The sequence below is a fragment of the Haemaphysalis longicornis genome, unplaced genomic scaffold (assembly GCF_048455015.1).
Source record: "Haemaphysalis longicornis isolate Haplotype H1 unplaced genomic scaffold, Haemaphysalis longicornis Haplotype H1 scaffold_3, whole genome shotgun sequence".
In the NCBI taxonomy this organism is placed as follows: domain Eukaryota; kingdom Metazoa; phylum Arthropoda; class Arachnida; order Ixodida; family Ixodidae; genus Haemaphysalis; species Haemaphysalis longicornis.
The window spans coordinates 108,001,173-108,018,192 of record NW_027526335.1 but is presented as its reverse complement, the minus strand read 5'-3'; the positions used below and the strand labels follow the sequence as shown (position 1 = coordinate 108,018,192).

The 17,020-nt window shown below is 48.8% G+C and overlaps 2 protein-coding genes across 2 annotated transcripts in view; both read right to left on the bottom strand.

The window, feature by feature from the left end:
- LOC144175005 (uncharacterized) overlaps positions 1–17,020 on the bottom strand; it is a 44,985-nt gene that overhangs the window by 12,752 nt on the left and 15,213 nt on the right. The window lies entirely within an intron of this gene.
- LOC144173381 (popeye domain-containing protein 2-like) lies at positions 1,111–4,472 on the bottom strand. Its single transcript, XM_077701837.1, has one exon. The coding sequence runs from the start codon at positions 4,330–4,332 to the stop codon at positions 3,397–3,399; it is 936 nt and encodes a 311-aa protein (XP_077557963.1). The 5' UTR covers positions 4,333–4,472; the 3' UTR covers positions 1,111–3,396.

Genomic DNA, 17,020 nt, shown 5'->3' with positions numbered 1-17,020 from the left:
TTCAAACTACGTCAAGAAGCTACTGATAGAACGAAGGCACGCGAAGCTGAACGTCAACGGAAACAACGAACTGAAAACTTTAGAGGGGGATGCTGAATTTCCCGTTGGAACGCTGTGGTGGGAAGCGCCACGCGCCTTGCAGCTCAACCAGCCCCGTCCGCAGCGCCTCTGATGCTGATTGTGGCAGGATGCCCCTAGGGATTGGCCAACCAAAGAATCCATCACGAGATAGGTTCGCGATCAACCACCGTCGTCATCTTCCCGTAGGGGAACCGCCGAAAAAGAAGAAGAACGAGAAGACAACTAAAGGCGCAACAACAACAACAACAACAAAGCTGCGAAGAGGAGGGCGTGTACATTGCTCTCAGCCGGTGCACCAATGTCAACAATCTTTACCTCACCAAATCTGACGGAGACTACCGATTCTACCACAGAGACAACATCGAGAAGAACATGATGGACGAGTTTAGGCGCCTCGAGAACCACCGCCTACTCACCGTAACACAACAGCACTTGCATGCCTTTGCCGCCGGTGTGGACCCGGACGCGGAATTCCCTCTGGCGCTAGTAAAAACCAGATCACTCAACATAACGACAACACAATGGAACCACACGGAACCGCCACGATGCTTCGCATCCTCATCAGGGTTCCCCGCTGGAAGATGGTGTAATTTTTTTTTTTTTTTGGGGGGGGGGTATTTATCTATACATCATAGGAAAAAAGCAGGGGATGGGGTACTTCCTTTGATCGCTTTACCCTGATGCCGAGAGAGATCCCTGAGCTCCCTGCCTGGTAAACAGACAGAGAGCCCTTCAGCCGGAGCTTGACCACGGCTCCGACGGCCACCATATGTAGTTTCTACCCTTCACCTTAAAAGTGCTAGCCACGGTAGAAAACAGCGCGAATATGGGGCTCGGAGTATGCGGTGTCGCTGACACCGTCACCTTGAATACATAGGGTGGGCCGTGCGGGGCTAAACCAAATGTTGCTCGCACAACGGGAACGAGGCGGGTGCGGTAAATTTGGTCGACGTTTTCCCGTGGAGCGAGCGGTGCTGACAGCCGTCTGGACACAACAAAACAAGGTCGTATGCTTCTCAGTGTGCACGAGATAGCTACTAATGATTTCCTGGACGTCAGTGAGGACACCCCGTAAAAAACAGCTCCAGCGAGACAAGGCAGAGCTGATATCGTCGTGTCGTGCACATTTCCGGACACGACAATTGTTTATATATTTTGTATTTGTTCCTTCTGGTTACAAATGGCTCACCTTGCCCTGCATAAGTTTCTCTAAACCGAAGAGATCCATTATGACGTTTTTAGCACAATAAGGTGAGCCGGACATGATGCTCAATAGTGCGTAACAATATCGATATCGCGGCGTCGTGTGAGAGGTGGCAGTCTCGACATTGCGCGGATTCGTAAAGAGTCATGTAGGCAGAGTTGAGCTCGAACTGGCAACCGGATAGCTCGATGACATTTTATAATGATGACTGGATAGATGATCGATGGCACCTGGCAGACAACAGTCTACCCCAAAAATACACAATTTATTCACAAGCAGTATTTACAACTCATCGCATAAGAGATCATAAGTCCGGCGGAGCGCGCATCCACCGGGGCTCCCTCTCTCTCATTATAAACATCAAACACCTCTGCTTTATTACAAAAGCCCTGGCTCCCAAAAAAAGGCGCCACAAAAAAGAGTAAGGGGGACCTCTGGACTAACCCACACGAGGCCGCTGATTGGCAACAACAAACAATCATGGTTGCGTGCACAAATGGTCACGTGATCCAACTCTCTGTTGGGATAAGCCAAAGGTGTTCATCGAAACACGTTAACCAACAAACATCAAGAAATTAGAACTGACAAAATCTAATCATTCCACACCGAACTTTCAAAGCGGTTCGTCTTAAGTACCGCCCGTGAAGGGAAAGCCGATAATCACAGCATGTGCAGATTACCCTTCTTAGCGCTCTCCTATTTCCGTGAAACAATTCCGAGCCGCCATAAAGCACAACCACCCATTCACTGACGCATCCATGCCAGCGAGGCGGCACAATGAAACACGGAACAAATGAGCACGCACCTTCTCAGTTGGATTTTATTGATTGATTGTGTGGTTCAACGCACCAACGCTACACAGGCGATGAGGCGCGCTGTAGTGGAAGGACTCCGGATTAATGTTCACCACCTGGGGATCTTTAACACGCGTCGAAATCTCGAAACACACGCCTCGTTTTTCGCTTTTCGCCTCTATAAGGAAAGCTGCCGCCAGGGCCGGGAATCGAACCCGCGTCCTTGGCCTTCTTCTCAGTTTGAGCTAAACAAACACGCTAGACCCCCAGTCGCGTTTCCCCATTTACACTTTCTCACCCCTGTACTAACCTCACAGCTCCAGTCTGACTGCCGAGGCCCGCTAGTTAACATGGTCCCTTTCGTATGCTCACCAAATTATTGACTCCTTCTCCCCGCAAGCCACGAAAAAAAGGTGTCGCTCTGGATCCCAAAAATTGAAACACAGTTGACAACATTTCCCAGGCAGTGAATATATCGGCTACCGACCGCGGGCGACTCACCGGAACTCCTGGAAAAACGTTGAAAAACGAAAAACGTTCCCAGGGAAGCTTTTCACGCCCCTTGTACACTACGTCACTCGCCGACATAAGCGAACTAAACGCCACAAGGTTTAGCAAGCTAAACAACAACGACAAAAGAGTTGCCGGCGGTTTTCATCAATTAATTGAGGTAGTTGAACTTGACAGGGAGGAGTGGCAGTCTCACAAAGACTGTCGAACAACACCGGGTCTGAGTTCACCGTCCAAACAATTCTTACGGCGAAGACAACTAACTGAACGGACCCTAGTTGTGGTTTTGTGATAGCTCTTGCCTCGTGTGTCGTTTTACCTGCTTGCCTTCCAGTCGACACCTCCTTCTGTGTGCATAATAACCATTTCTTTCAGTGTGAAAGTCAATTTTGTCACAGAAGTTTGTAATGAAAGCTACCCTATGGTCCCACCGTATTTTGAGTAATAAGTTTCCGGTGAGCGTAGTGATGATCCGTAGGCAAATCGTGAATAAAAGTGAAGTAATCAGACGCGTGAAAGTTTTCGTCAACAAGGTTTACCTTTGGGAAAAAAAGTGAACATTCCCGCTGCACGTGATCCTGTTGCAGGCAGCTCTCCCACCTGTCAGTCACTGAGTTGGCGTAATGCCTACAAGTAGCGGCACCCATAGACACACACACAATTTTCGGGATAAAAAAATGTGTCTGTGTTTGACACAGGGAACAGGTTGTGCTTTGGTTTTTGAGGCAACGATGTTAAAAACTGCACGTGAAAACCCAGTCAGCAGCGCTGGTCAGGAGTGCCACAGCGGCTAATACTGCTATAATATCACTTACACCCGAGATTCTCAGATGAGTAGTTAGATTCGATTCCATTACGACCTTCGCCAGCACTGGCGCAAATTCGGGAAGAGAGGGCAGCCTCCTTCATTTGGATGAGGTGCTCGATAGCCCCAGCCGACGCGTCAAGGTCCTTATAGTTCAGAGCCTTTGTTTCGTCAAAGAACTGGAGCTTTCCAGCTACATCGTTCCCGAGCAAATTGTTGAACGCGGCTTGGAGCGACGTGTCCCCGCTAATGGCCATCTTGAGCCTGTCCCGATTCCACAGAACTAGGCGGCTGGGCTCGAGCGCCGTCGTAGTCACGTGAAACGTGCCTCCAGTGCCGGTCACTTCAAACCACTCGAGCGAATCAAGGAACTCCAGGCGTCCAACAATCTGGAGCGGGCGACCTTTCTGCGATGTAAGGAGCTTTCCACTAAGCACCAGTGCTACGAAGTCGGCTGGCGTCACACCTTCGAGGGAATAGCTTTCTCGAGGTTCCAAGTCGAGCTGGCGGTCGACGCAGGCAGCAGCCAGGAGGAACTGCCGGCGCGACAGCCTGAGGGGCTGGAAGAGCTCGCGGTACACCCCTTCCATATCGGCGGGAAGGCGGACCGGCCACAGAAGATACACCAACGCGCACATATGAACGAAGTTGATGCCGGTGAAGAAGACGTTCCACAACAGCGTGTCAAAAGAGCAAAGAACAAAGTATCCCCACAGAACGAAGAAAACGCAGCTCACTGTAAGGCTGACTCGCAAGAACAGCAGTCCGTAGAGGCCTGTCGGAGCAAAGTACACAAACAGGAGGAATGCCATGGCAAGGTGGAAGTAATAGTGGTTCGTGGGCAGCCATTCCCAACACGGGGGCAAGGTGAAGTAGTAGTTTAAGCCGTACGACTGTAGCGCGCTGACAGGGTCCACCGTGGCGTTTCCGAACGACATGTCCAGAAGGCTGCAAGGCGATACACTGAAGTGGCCTCGGTGATCACCAGTGCACACGCTTGCATTCAGCAGATAGGGAAGAAATTGCTCAAGTAGTCATGTCACGCTACGCCGACCCAGTTATCAGCCCCTCCTGACAATGCAGTCACGATCTCCTGACAATTTGAGATATGGACGTTGAGTGCCCTGCAGATGAGTACAACACGATTAGAACGCAGACTTCATTAAGGATTTTAATAAAATACGAAGTGCTCCACACAAAATTTTACTTCCACATTATAGTGTGCAGAATGAAATCCATACACACCTCACTCGTAATCAGCTTTTTGCGGTGTGAGGTGTAAAATCGAAGGATCGTTTGAAGCCGCCGCAGAGAAAGATGATCTCCCCTCGCTCCCAGGACTCAATGCTGAAGTCGCAGTCGATGAACCGACTACTTTTGTAACCTGATAATTAGACATAAATTTACACTTTGTACAGACTCCGAGATATCTCCAAATGGCCAGAGTGGCAGTTACGTCGTCACCCTGTCAGCCACGTCGCGTTCTGCCACTGCCCGCACCAAACTCAAGTTTCTGTCAGTCAACCTCTCAAAACACCGAACTCCTCGGTTTTGTTACAAAAACCTGCTCCCCAACGGAGCGTAAAAACAGAGAGCGAGGAGGAACCTTCAGTATATTAATTTATTTCAAGTACTGCGACTCTCACTTTGACAGCATTGGAGCTGGGAGCGACAATACAGTGCATCGGTATGCCACAGGGTTTGGAAGCAAGGAATGGGGTAAAATGAAACCCGAATTCGTTACGCGGTGACAATTTAAAACAAACTTCTCATGTTGCATGAAAGCACCGGTACAAATACTATAATCCTAGCATTTCCACGGCAACAAATTTGAAGCAACGACCAAGACTGGACGCAACAGGGGCTCAATATTTGAGAAACATTTCCTATGTGCAAAGTCAATCGCTCGTTAAATTTACCACCAGTCTTCTTGAAGAGAGAGAAAGAGAAACGTTTATTTGAGCTTTCTGAGGTGGAAGTGGTTCCCTAGTCCGCGAATCCATGAGGTGAGCAGAAAAGCCTTCGTTCTGGATTCCAGGAGACCATGAAGGCAAGATACAACTTTGTTCACTTTGAAACAACGCGCCTTCGTAACTCCCTCTGCTCCATTCCACCACGATAAACGTTTTCTAACAAAAAAATATGCAAAAAAACACTTAAAAACTCCCAGTTTTCGCTACAGTGACGTAATATGGACCCGCACTAAAACACTGTTATCAGTGTCTCACCATAAAGTGGCTGGGGAACCGCCACTGCCTTATCTGTTTTTTTTTCTTAATATATCCATTACTTGTATTTTGTCTTCATGGCTCCTTTAAAGCAATGCCGTTAGGCCATTGGCGCAACAGGTGCGGATACCACCGGAAATCCATGCCAAATGTTCATATGCTGTAGAACACGAAACAGGAATAGGTGAATCACACGATCAAAAGCTTCTGCCAAATCGAGTCGTACTACGGATACATGGGTTAAAGTTAGCCCACATAAACCTTGGACTGTGGATATTTGCTGGAATGAACCACCCACGGATGCCACATGTCTCGTGGTCTTCGGCTAGAAACTTAATCACCACTTCGAGAAGGACAGCAGATGTCTTAACACAAAGCTCGTAATCAACATTACATACAAAAAAATTGACCAGAGCCATCACCTCTCCATAGTATATCAGCATCACTACTCTTCGAGACAGGGCCAGCATGTCATTACGAAGCCTACAGGTTGGAAATACACGAGTGTATAAGCCTCGCGATAAAACTACAATGGAGGCATGAAAGAACAGAATCTCTGATAAAACTCGCCAATGACATACACCAACAGGTCTTGGGGTTTTAAATATTGCAATAAGTTAGCTGTAGTCACCAGTTCCTGGATGCCAGTTTATTCGTCAGTAGAGTCATACTCTTCTTCGATTCATTTCGGCAGCAAGCAAATGAAGCTGTGGATGAATTCCGCATTGGCCACTTTTTGGAGCTTGAAATAAGCTTCTGTTATAATGCGTGGAAGCTATCATTATCTGGCACGTATCAGCTGTAATCACGACATTGCACTCAACTTCAAGAACTTTGTTAGATAAGGCACGACGACGAGCATACGCCTAGAAACCGCCGACACAGCTACTGTTCAGCATTATCGCTGTTTCACTAGAAGTCACCGGTATCTATAAGCATCCAAGGGATGCAGCTGTGCTTACACGTTCTCAATGCCACCCATATCTTAAACTGTAATCATCAGTGTATTCATATTTTTGTGATCCTAGCCACAAGAACGACAAATTTCCTTGGAGCTACACTGGCATCCGTCTTGACCAGGATACCATAGTTCAAGTTTATGGAAGTATTTAATGGCTCGTGGAAACGCCATTACCGGTGTTTTTTTATTCGCAGTGACTTTCACATTCTGATTCACATTATGAGGTTTAGTGAGCCGACGCTACACCAGGGCTGTGAGGCCCGCCGTAATGGAGGGCTCCGGATTAATTTTGAACACCTGCAGGAGATGTTAAGCATGCGCCGAAATCCCGACACAGGGGCGTTTTCGCTTTTCACCTGCATCAGAAAAGCAGCTACCGCAGCGGGGATGAAACCTGCGACCTTGGGCTCATCAGCAGCGCCTAAGCGATTGAGCCACCGCGGAGGGCAACTTCCACTTCCTGTTTAACTAACTTCGGTCTTGCGAATATCAAATTCTCTACGTCTAGTAATAGATCTGTCCCGATTATGTCATCCTTCTGTTGTGGAGATGTCTTCGTCTCAGGGAACATATGTGTGGAGTGTAATCGCCGTGTCGTAACGGTTGCGGTGGTGTCGGCTAAGGGTGGTATTAGCCGAAGTTAAGGCCTGCATCTTTGCTCGCCCTGAAGCGTATTTTTGTGTTTCCTTGCATTTTTTGGGGTGCATTATGGCCGCGGCGACCCTGTTTCGCAGCTGCCGCATAGCAAGACACAACACTGTCCATCGTAGTGAAGAGAGCACCGGCAGCAAAAACCTGCCCTGTGGTGCAACTATGTCCCCTCGTTACCATGGGCATGATCCTTTTCCCATTGCGTCCTTTCTAATACTAATAAGTTTGGCCAGCTGCACTTGTCAGCCCTACGGATGAGCTAATTACGCAAAAAGATTTTTGCTGCATTTCTGTTGTTGTTGCTTAGAGTGTTTTAATGGCGCAAGGGCGCCTGTGACCGAAGAGCGCCATGTCTATTCTGTATGGTCCGTCAGTGTGTGTGTAAAAGAAAGAGAAAGTAATGGTATGCGGGTAAAGTGCATTACAACTGGTAATATATGGGTGCAAAGGGCCCTGGATCTAAAGCGTGAAGATAATCCCAATGTGAGCTGAAAATAACAATGGTAAAGCGTGAATGGCATCACGGTGTTTTTGACACATGTCCCTTGTTCAGACAAGAACAGTGAGGGCCTGATTCGCACAAGGGAGTCTTCAGTACAGCCTTTGCTCCCGATGGGGTATGAGGTTACGCTCGATATTAGATGACTTGTCATGGAGATAGGCGATTGCATGAAAACATGGCTTGGTCGGATAAAAACAGTGAGGGGTGTAGTGGAATCAGGGCCGTACCCCCCAAAAAAAATCTTTTTCTGGAAGGGGGGTGGTTACGGGCACAACGGAGGCCATGTTGAAAGTTTATGTAGGCTAATTTTCGCATATGAGGCATGCGTATCGGTGACATATAGTAGAAGGTCATAAAATGTTGAAGCCAGAAATACCTCGGCGGTGGGAGTCAGAACCTTCTAGCCCCCTTGGTTACGGCTCTGAATGGAATATTGTAATTACATAGCTCAGGAAAGTGCCTCCGTCTTACTTCCTCACCGCCAGCACACTCAAAAAGGACGTGGGGGGCGGACAACCGTCTTCCACAGTTGTCGCAGATTGGCGGTTGTGTTCCAGTCAGTAGATGAGAGTGTGTAGCGTTTCCTATTCTGAGTCCGCATATGTATATATCAATGAATCTGCTTTGCTTGTCTGTATAGTATCTGCCTAGCTGTGGTTTAATTGCGTGCAATTTATTGTGAGCTTATCCATCCCGTTGTTCCTGCCAGCATTTCTGCAGTGCTTTCCGCATAAAAGGCTTCAGGTCCTGATACGAGACATATTGGATGTCAACCCCACTCCGATTATGATGATGATGATCATGGTTGGACGTTTATGGCGCAAGGCCAACTGGGGCAAAGAGCGCCAAAACAATAGTCATATATGAGGGGTGAAACCTTAAACACTAAGTAAAGTCAGTAAAAACAAAAGTGAAATCACAAACGACAATGAGCATGGCTGGTGTATAGGGCCACATTTCATGATGCGTGATAGGAAATGAGGTTTAAAAACTTGACGTCTGACAAATACTCAAATACACGTTTCACAGAAACAATGGCATCGTCACCTAGAAAAAACGATGGATGTGGGGGTATATGTTGTCTGTAGAGTTCTCTGAAGTGTTTGTGTCGTGTTGTGTGAAGTGCCTTGCATGTGATTAGTATGTGCACTACGGATAGGGCCTCTCCGCACCTGCTGCACTGGGGTCTAGAAGATCCCGTCAGCAGATACGAGTGCGTCGCATGGGTGTGCCCAATCCGCAGCCTACCCAAGGCGACTTCCGTGTGTTTGTTGTGTGAGTCAGCTGTGTACCGTCCCAAGTGTGGCTTTATTACATGTAGTTGGTTGTCTGTTCGTCCCAGTGTGTTTGCCATGTTCTGCGCAGGTGTTGCCTTATGTGTGGCTTGAGGTCTGCGTAGGGTATCGTTGTAATGGCTACAGTGTTCCTGAGTGCAGGAGCAGCGGCCCTCTCGTCTGCCAACTCGTTCCCAGCGATCCCTGCGTGTCCTGGGACCCAGCAGAGGACCAGCTCATGCTTTTGTGCATACACGGACATGATAGTGTTGAATACAAGATTAACTATGTGGTTTTTGGGGGGCTTGTGCGACGACAGTGCGCGAACAACACTCAAAGAATCTGTATAGATGACGGAATTGGGAATTTGATTTTCAAGGATGTGTCGTATAATCAGTAAAATTCCATACGCTTCTGCTGAAAAAATTGTTGTGTGCGCGCTCATGGATCTGGCTGCATTGAAATTTGGACCATGAGCAGCGAACGACACCATAGTGGAGGTTTTAGAAGCGTCACTATTAAATTCTGCACATGTGTATTTAAACTGCAAAGACAGAAAGTGCTGCAGTATTGCAGCTCATGGTACACGATTGTTGTCAAGTCTCATAAAAGAAAGGTCGCACGACACCGGGCGAACTTGCCAAGGCGGTAAACTGTTAGAAAAGGATGACCTGTACACGTCTAAAAACGAAGCACTGAGATCCGAGGCTCGCTCTTTCACTCTAAGTGAAAAGGGCAGAGGAACGGATGGGCGATTTACAAAAAGCACAGATGTGGATGTGTCGTTAAAGACAGGATAAAAAGGATGGTTATTCAGCGATGAAATTTTAAAAGCATAAATTAAGTCCATGTACGTCCGTTGGTTCTCAAGGCTCCACTTATTACATTCGACATACAGACTCTCGACAGGGCTAGTGCGAAAAGCACCCGACGCAAGCCGTAGCCCCAAGTGTAGCACTGGGTCAAGCATTGGCAACGCTGTTTTAGTCGCCGACCCATATACCACACTGCCATAGTCTAAACGAGACCCAACCAAAGCAGTATAGAGCCGTAGTAGGAGTTCTTTGTCGGAACCATACGATTGGTGGGAGAGAACCTTAAGTATATTCATTGTTTTGAGACATTTATTTTTAAGTTCCTTGATGTGGGGAATGAATGTGAGTTTGTGGTCAAACACAACACCTAAGAACTTGTGCTCCTTGTTCACAGGAAGCGACACGCCATTAAGATGAATGTCTGAGTCCGGATGGACCCCGCGCTTCCTGGAGAACACAACGCAGGAGCTTTACACAGGATTCAATTTAAAACCATTCTTGTCTGCCCAGCCGGCACGTTTCTTTACACCAAGCTGGACTTGACGTTCGCAGATAGACATATTGCATGATTTATAGGATATCTGGACGTCATCTGCATACATGGAATAAGAGACTGTAGGTGGCAGTGCCTTACCTAGAGAGTTCATTTTTACTATGAAGAGAGTGCAGCTCAACACACCACCTTGTGGCACGCCATTTTCTTGCACGTGAACCTCTGAGAGTGCACCACCGACTCTTACTCGAAACGTTTTGTCTGACAAATAACTAACAAGAGCGTTCAACATGTTACCCGAAACACCGAATGACTTGAGGTCACTAAAGATCCCATAACGCCAAGCGGTGTCGTATGCCTCCTCAAGGTCGAAAAACACAGTTAAACAATACTGCTTATGCGCGAAGGCATCCTTGATGTACGCGTCAAGAGCTACCAGTTGATCGTTCGTCGATCGCCCCACCCTGAAGCCTGCCTGGCTGCTCTCGAGAAGACCGTTGTACTCAAGGAAGTACACGAGCCTGCGATTTACCATCTTCTCGAAGAGCTTGCACAGTTAGCTCGTCAGGGCAAGAGGACGGTAACTTGAGGGGGACGACGGGTCCTTTCCCTCCTTTAGGAAAGCCACAACTATAGCCTCCTTCCAAGAGTTTGGAATGTGCCCCGAAAGCCATATCTTGTTATATAGGTGTAGGAGTGTTAGAAGAGTGTCTGCGTGCAGGTGTTGTATCATTGTGTCTGTGATGTTGTCTGGGCCTGGAGCTGAGGGTTTACACGTGCTCAAAGCAGCCCACAGCTCATGCAGTGAAAACTGAGTTATAAGAAGATGTTGACCCATTGTTATATAGTATACGCCTCGAGCGCGGCCTGTAGGGGCGCCACTGAAATCCCCCTAGCGGCCCGTTTCGAAAGCAGGCGCGGGAGTCTCCGTCCCGCTCCCCACTGCCGCCGCTGCTTTTGCGGCATGTTCACGACTGAGATTTAGCGTTTGCGGGCGTTGGAAATCCATGGTTAAGTGTAGCAGTCACTCTGTTCGCAACTGGAGTGTGTTTACGAGAGCGTAAATGTTTCTGACGCGATCTTTGTGTGGTATATTCGGTCTGTATAAGCGCCAGGCGTGTGTCACAGGCCAGCGTCGCGGAACCGGCGTACCATGGACCCGGTTGTAGTTACACTACCCTGAATTTACTAGCAGTGTCTCCGTAACCACCGGTTCCTCAGATGTTCATGCTACGGGTATACACTACGATGTAAATCAGTTTTGTGCGCTTACATATTCAGTGGAACACTCATACCTGAAAGCACGCCAGTTACTTTTGCCAATAATATACCTCAGATATTGATCACCACCATTTACAAGCCAGTCTGGGTAAATTTCGGGAATATGCAACGAAAATACGATGGATAATGCAGAATTATACTCGGGGATCAGCACACAACAAACGTGAGGTGAGGTGAGGTGAGCGCCCGTAAACATTCAACTGCTACACATATCCTTCGCGAGCAGCGCGGAGACGGGCTTAGAATATAATTCGCGTACGCGAGTAAACAACATCGTCATATGGCACAGGGAGCCTGCAGAATAAAGGATAAACTGAAATCAGAGGGCCTTATCACATACCACACTCTTCCAACGACTCCTGTCGTCGCTTCTGAACTGCCTACCCTATATACTTCCAAAAATGCGTCCGCCGAACGATCAGCTGTTCGTTGAAGTCGGAAAACAGAACGACAGTGAACGCGAGATTTGTGTGTGTGATTACTAAAACGTTCAGCTTGATTCCGCTCCGCGTTTGTACACAGCGTCCCCCTCCTCCCCCCCCCCCCCTATGTCTCTCGAAATAGCAGTGCATTTCGCGTATAGTAGGTCTGGTGAGCCCTACCAGGCTCAAGTTTCGAGGAACGTCTTTAGCATGTCAGAAGCTGCACTGTATTTTTTCTTTCATTTCCCTTAGATCTATTATTTTCTTCCGCACTTGCACAGCATTTATTTTTCTGTGGTTTCATTAACTTGCCTTGGTTCTTGCTATATGGCGTGTGTGGGCACATATTTAACGATGTACAGGCTTGGAATATACTTAACATTTTCTCATAGTTTATATTCTTAAGTTATTGTCCGGGATTGGGTAATCACATCCCCGAAATATATTTTTCTGCGGCGTATATATTCGAAACGAAGCCGCATTCATTGTCCACGCTGCAAAATGAAGCCAACCTCTCATTGTGCCAGTATCAGGTCTAAATTAGGCGACAGTAGAATTCATTTGTGTCTGACGTATTTGGAGGTGACAGGGGTGATATGCTGCTACCGTCGCCGACGCCCGGAAGAGCGGCGACGATGCGCGCAGAACCGCGTCCCCGGGTAGCTCTTGCAGGCGATCGCGTGCTCTACGAAGACGCAGCTGCTTTTTAAGTGACATAAACGCACTCTTTGCTTATAGACGTCACCATAACAAGTTTTCTTTAGGGCGCGGAAAGGCGAAAAGAAGCGAAACAGAACCAAAACACTGCACGAGCTCCTATCAGCCACGCAGCGCACATCCCGTCAACGCCGCGGAGAAGCGGCGGCAGGCGGCGCAGCGATCGCGAAGCTCGAGGCGTATAGGCTTCTTTTCGGCCGTTTGTTTGTGTTTCATGAAAGTGTTTGTGTAGTGTGTTGAACTGGACACGTGTTGGAAGTGTTGTGCGAGGGTGTCAGCCTGGTCTTCGAGTGTGTCCCCTGTTGTGCCGACCAGAGGCAGGCTGTGTGTTTGCTGTGCCTTCAGTTTGCGTATTCTTGTCCATACTTTCCGTGTGTCTGTGTAGGAGTTTATTGATGTTATGAATGTGCGCCAACTCTCTCGTTTTGCCTCACGACGCACACGTTTTCCTAATGCCTTGGCCCGTTTGAGCAAGAGGAGGTTTCCCGACGTGGGGTACCGACGAAGGATACCCCACGCCTTGTTCTGGGCCTCTCGCGCCCGCCTACAGTCCTCATTCCACCACGGCCTCCGCTGGTTGCGCGGGGCACCAGAGGCGTGGGGAATGGACTTTTCGGCGGCGTCGAGGATGTGCGCCGTGAGGAGTTGTGTGGCTTCTTCTACGTGTAGGTGTCTTATAGTTGTGTAGTGTAGTTTCGATGTCTCTGTAAATGTGTTCCTGTTAGCTCGTGCTTCATTCAACCTATTATGGGAAGATGAACTGCTTGGGCCTTTACCTATATGTGTAAGTGAGGTGGGGAAGTGGTCACTGCCATATGGGTCAGTTCCCACACCCCACTCGAGAAGAGGAAAGAGAACTGCAGAGCCAATAGCCAAGTCAAGACATGAGTATGTGTTGTGTCCTATGTTATGATATGTAGGCTGTTTATTGTTGAAAAGGCATGCTCCAGAGGATGTAAGAAACCTCTCTATCAGGCGACCCCGGGCATCCGTCCGAGAAGAGCCCCAAAGAGAATTGTGAGCATTAAGGTCGCCTGTTAGAATGTATGGTTCGGGCAGTTGGTCAACCATCGCCTCGAAGTCAGAGCTCAAAAGTGCAAGATCAGGAGGAATATATATGGAGTATACCGTTATCAACCTATTAAAAATTATTGTGCGTATTGCTACAGCCTCAAGGACAGTGTTCAGAGTGACAGGGTGGCAGGCTAAGGATTTCCGGGCAATTATGGCCACACCGCCAGAAGAGTGTGTGCAGCCATCCCTGTCCTTTCTGAAGACCATGTAACTATTCAAGAAATTTGTGGGCTTGGAATTCAAATGTGTTTCCTGAACACACATTACACTTGGCTGATTAGCATGCAGTATTTCGTATACATCGTCAAGATTTTTAAGAAGGCCTCTAAAGTTTCATTGAATTATGTTTTCTCTTCCCATTATTTAGTGTGAGAGCTACTGGAGTGTGTGTGTTTATGTGTCGTCTTTCGGGGCTGTGACTCTCGCCTTTTTTGGCTTGTCGGGAGGCTTTGGCGTCGGGACGCGTTCCTTGCGGTGCACCTCCGGCAAGAACGGCACGACGTCCATTTCATCGTCCGATGTCCTGGGTGTGCCCGTCGAACCGGGCCCCCCGGACTTGGCCCCCCTTCGGGCGCCCTTCGTTTGACCCGCCACCGCCGCAGGTGTCGGGGGCACCAGAAGTGGCACGGGCGGTGCGGTGGCGGTGGAAGCCGGTGCGGTGCCCGTGGTGTCCATGGCACTCTCGAACGCACTGGAGGACGGGGAGGCAGGGACAGGAGTGGCACCGGTCCCGACAGAAGAGGTTGCCATCACAACCGCTGCTGCCTCAGCAAGCGGCGTGGTGGTGGGTTGGGCTGCCAGTGGCAACCCAGGGGGAGGGGGCGGGGGAGGGACCAGGTCAGACTCGCTGAACTGGGTCCCTGTGGAAACCAGACGCCGCTCCGCCCCCCGACGAGCTGCGTCGGCGTACCTCCCCAGAGGGAAAGAGGCGAACCTCTTCCGCGCCTCCGGGAAGGTGATGTTTTCTGTTACCTTGAGATTGATTATTTTCTTTTCTATTTGGAACTTTTCGCATTTGCTGGAGTAGGCCGCATGTGGGCCCCTGCAGTTTGCACAAGTGAGGATGTCATAATTACAGTTGTCGGCGGGGTGGTCCTGCGCGGCGCATTTCGCACACGTTGTTTTGCCGCGGCAAGAGGCTGTACTGTGCCCGAACCGCTGGCACTTGAAGCAACGGCGCGGGTTCGGAATGTAAGGACGAATGGAGCATCGAATGAAGCCTGCGTTGATATGTTCAGGAAGTGAGGATCGGTTAAAGGTCAGGATAATATGTTTCGTATTGATTATGTTATCATCCCTGCGCATCGTGATGCGGCGCACAGCTGTGACGCCCTGATCCTTTAAACCTTCAAGCCGGTCGGCATCTGTTTCCGTAAGAAGATCTGCCTCAGAAATCACACCCTGGGAGCTGTTGAGGCTCCGGTGGGGTGTGATCCTGATGTCCAGATCATGGATGCGGGTTTTTTCAAGAAGAGTGCGGGCTTGTTGTTCGGCATGGAGTTCTATTAGGATTTCTCCCGTCCTAAGCTTTTTAGCTTGATACTTCCACCTATTGTGTTTTGCAGGAATTTTGAAACCAGGAATACAGACAGGGAAGCGACAGGTCTTGCTGAGTCAGCTGACTCTATCACAAGGAAACGAGCATAGTTATTCGCAGTTGTTGAAAAGACAGTTGTTGGAAGAGGTGGGCATGAAACTTCGGTGCGGCCCCTTTTCAGGGACCGATCACGTTTGGGGGGGTGAGGGGGGGTTGAAAATGCCATATAGCATAGTATAACAGCAGGGAGACGGGGGTACTTTCTTCTTTGACCTTACCCTGGTAGTCAAAGAGGTCCCGGAGCTCCTTGCCTGGTGAACAGACAGGGAGCCCATCCGCCGGAGCTTGACCTGGGCTCCGACGGCCACCGTTCGTGGTTTCTAACCCTCCACCTATAAACACATCGCCACGGTTGGATCCAGCTTATGTTTGGGGGCTCGGGGTCCGCGGTATCGCCAGTACCGTCACCAAGATTGCTCAAGGTGCCCGTGCAGGGCAACCCCACTCCGGAGCGAGGCCACAGCAGCATTCTGGTCAGTGATTTCGTTGCTCAGAATGCCACTGTGTCCAGGAACCCAACAAATCACTACGACCCCATTTCTAATTGCCTTTCGAATTACCTTCATGAATCTCTATCTTGCTGCATTGGTTGTGTCCTCTCATTACCACCGTTGCGATTTTTCCCCATTCGTCGTTTTCTTATTACCTGTTTTCTTCTTAGTCCTTGTTAGCCCGACATAACCGCTACTAGCGTATACAAGCCTTGCTATTTCTGTAATCATCATGCTCAAATTACTCCCGTAGGCCTGAATACACGTCCCCAACACACCTTTGTAGGTCGAAGGTTCCAACGACTTCACTGTTCACCTTTGGTTAGTTACAACCAAAGATAGCCGTGGTGTAGACGAGTGAGAAAGAGAGAGAGAGAGATAGAGGGATATATATATGTATGTATATATATATATATATATATATATATATATATATATATATATATATATATATATATATATATATATATATATATATATATATATATATATATAGAGAGAGAGAGAGAGAGAGAGAGAGAGAGAGAAATTTTGATCAGACTTGAAGTGAGCACATTTGTGGTCGTGGTCTTATGTTCAAGACTTCACTGGTACTACCGGCTAGCGGTACCTGTCCGATAGCGATAGCCAGGTAGCGCTCGTCCTGTCCGCGTCTTTTCTTCCTGATCCCGTTTTAACGCGCTGTATCCAACCAACCATGTCGCTTTACCAACTCGCCCAACTCTCTATCCTACTGCAGTACCGCCGGCTGTTTTCGCCCTTCCCGCCAGGAGCTGGCCAGCGTGCTCTCCCACTCCTCGCCTGGGTCGTTGGTTGATGGAGGGAAGATCTGGATTTAGTTGGCATTCTCAGACAATACGGTACAGTGTGCCTGGCGCTTCTCAGTGAGTACGTAGTAGGATGGGTGACGTGACGTGTAGTAAGTATTGTTGAATAAGGCGGTCTTAGCCTTGCATAGCGCCGGCAATTGCTCCGCCTAATCATCCCAAATACCATATCACAATGTAGCCTTGTTGGGTGTGAGTATGTGTTTGCGTGTAGCGGTCTCAGGATGACCGTGGTGTAGGACATGCGTGGTACAAACTCACATTCCGTAGCCCCCGGGGTTCGAATCCCAGAT

Bases quoted from the DNA above. Each gene is read 5' to 3' on its own strand.
- LOC144173381 (XM_077701837.1), bottom strand. From the start codon at position 4,332: ATGTCGTTCGGAAACGCCACGGTGGACCCTGTCAGCGCGCTACAGTCG.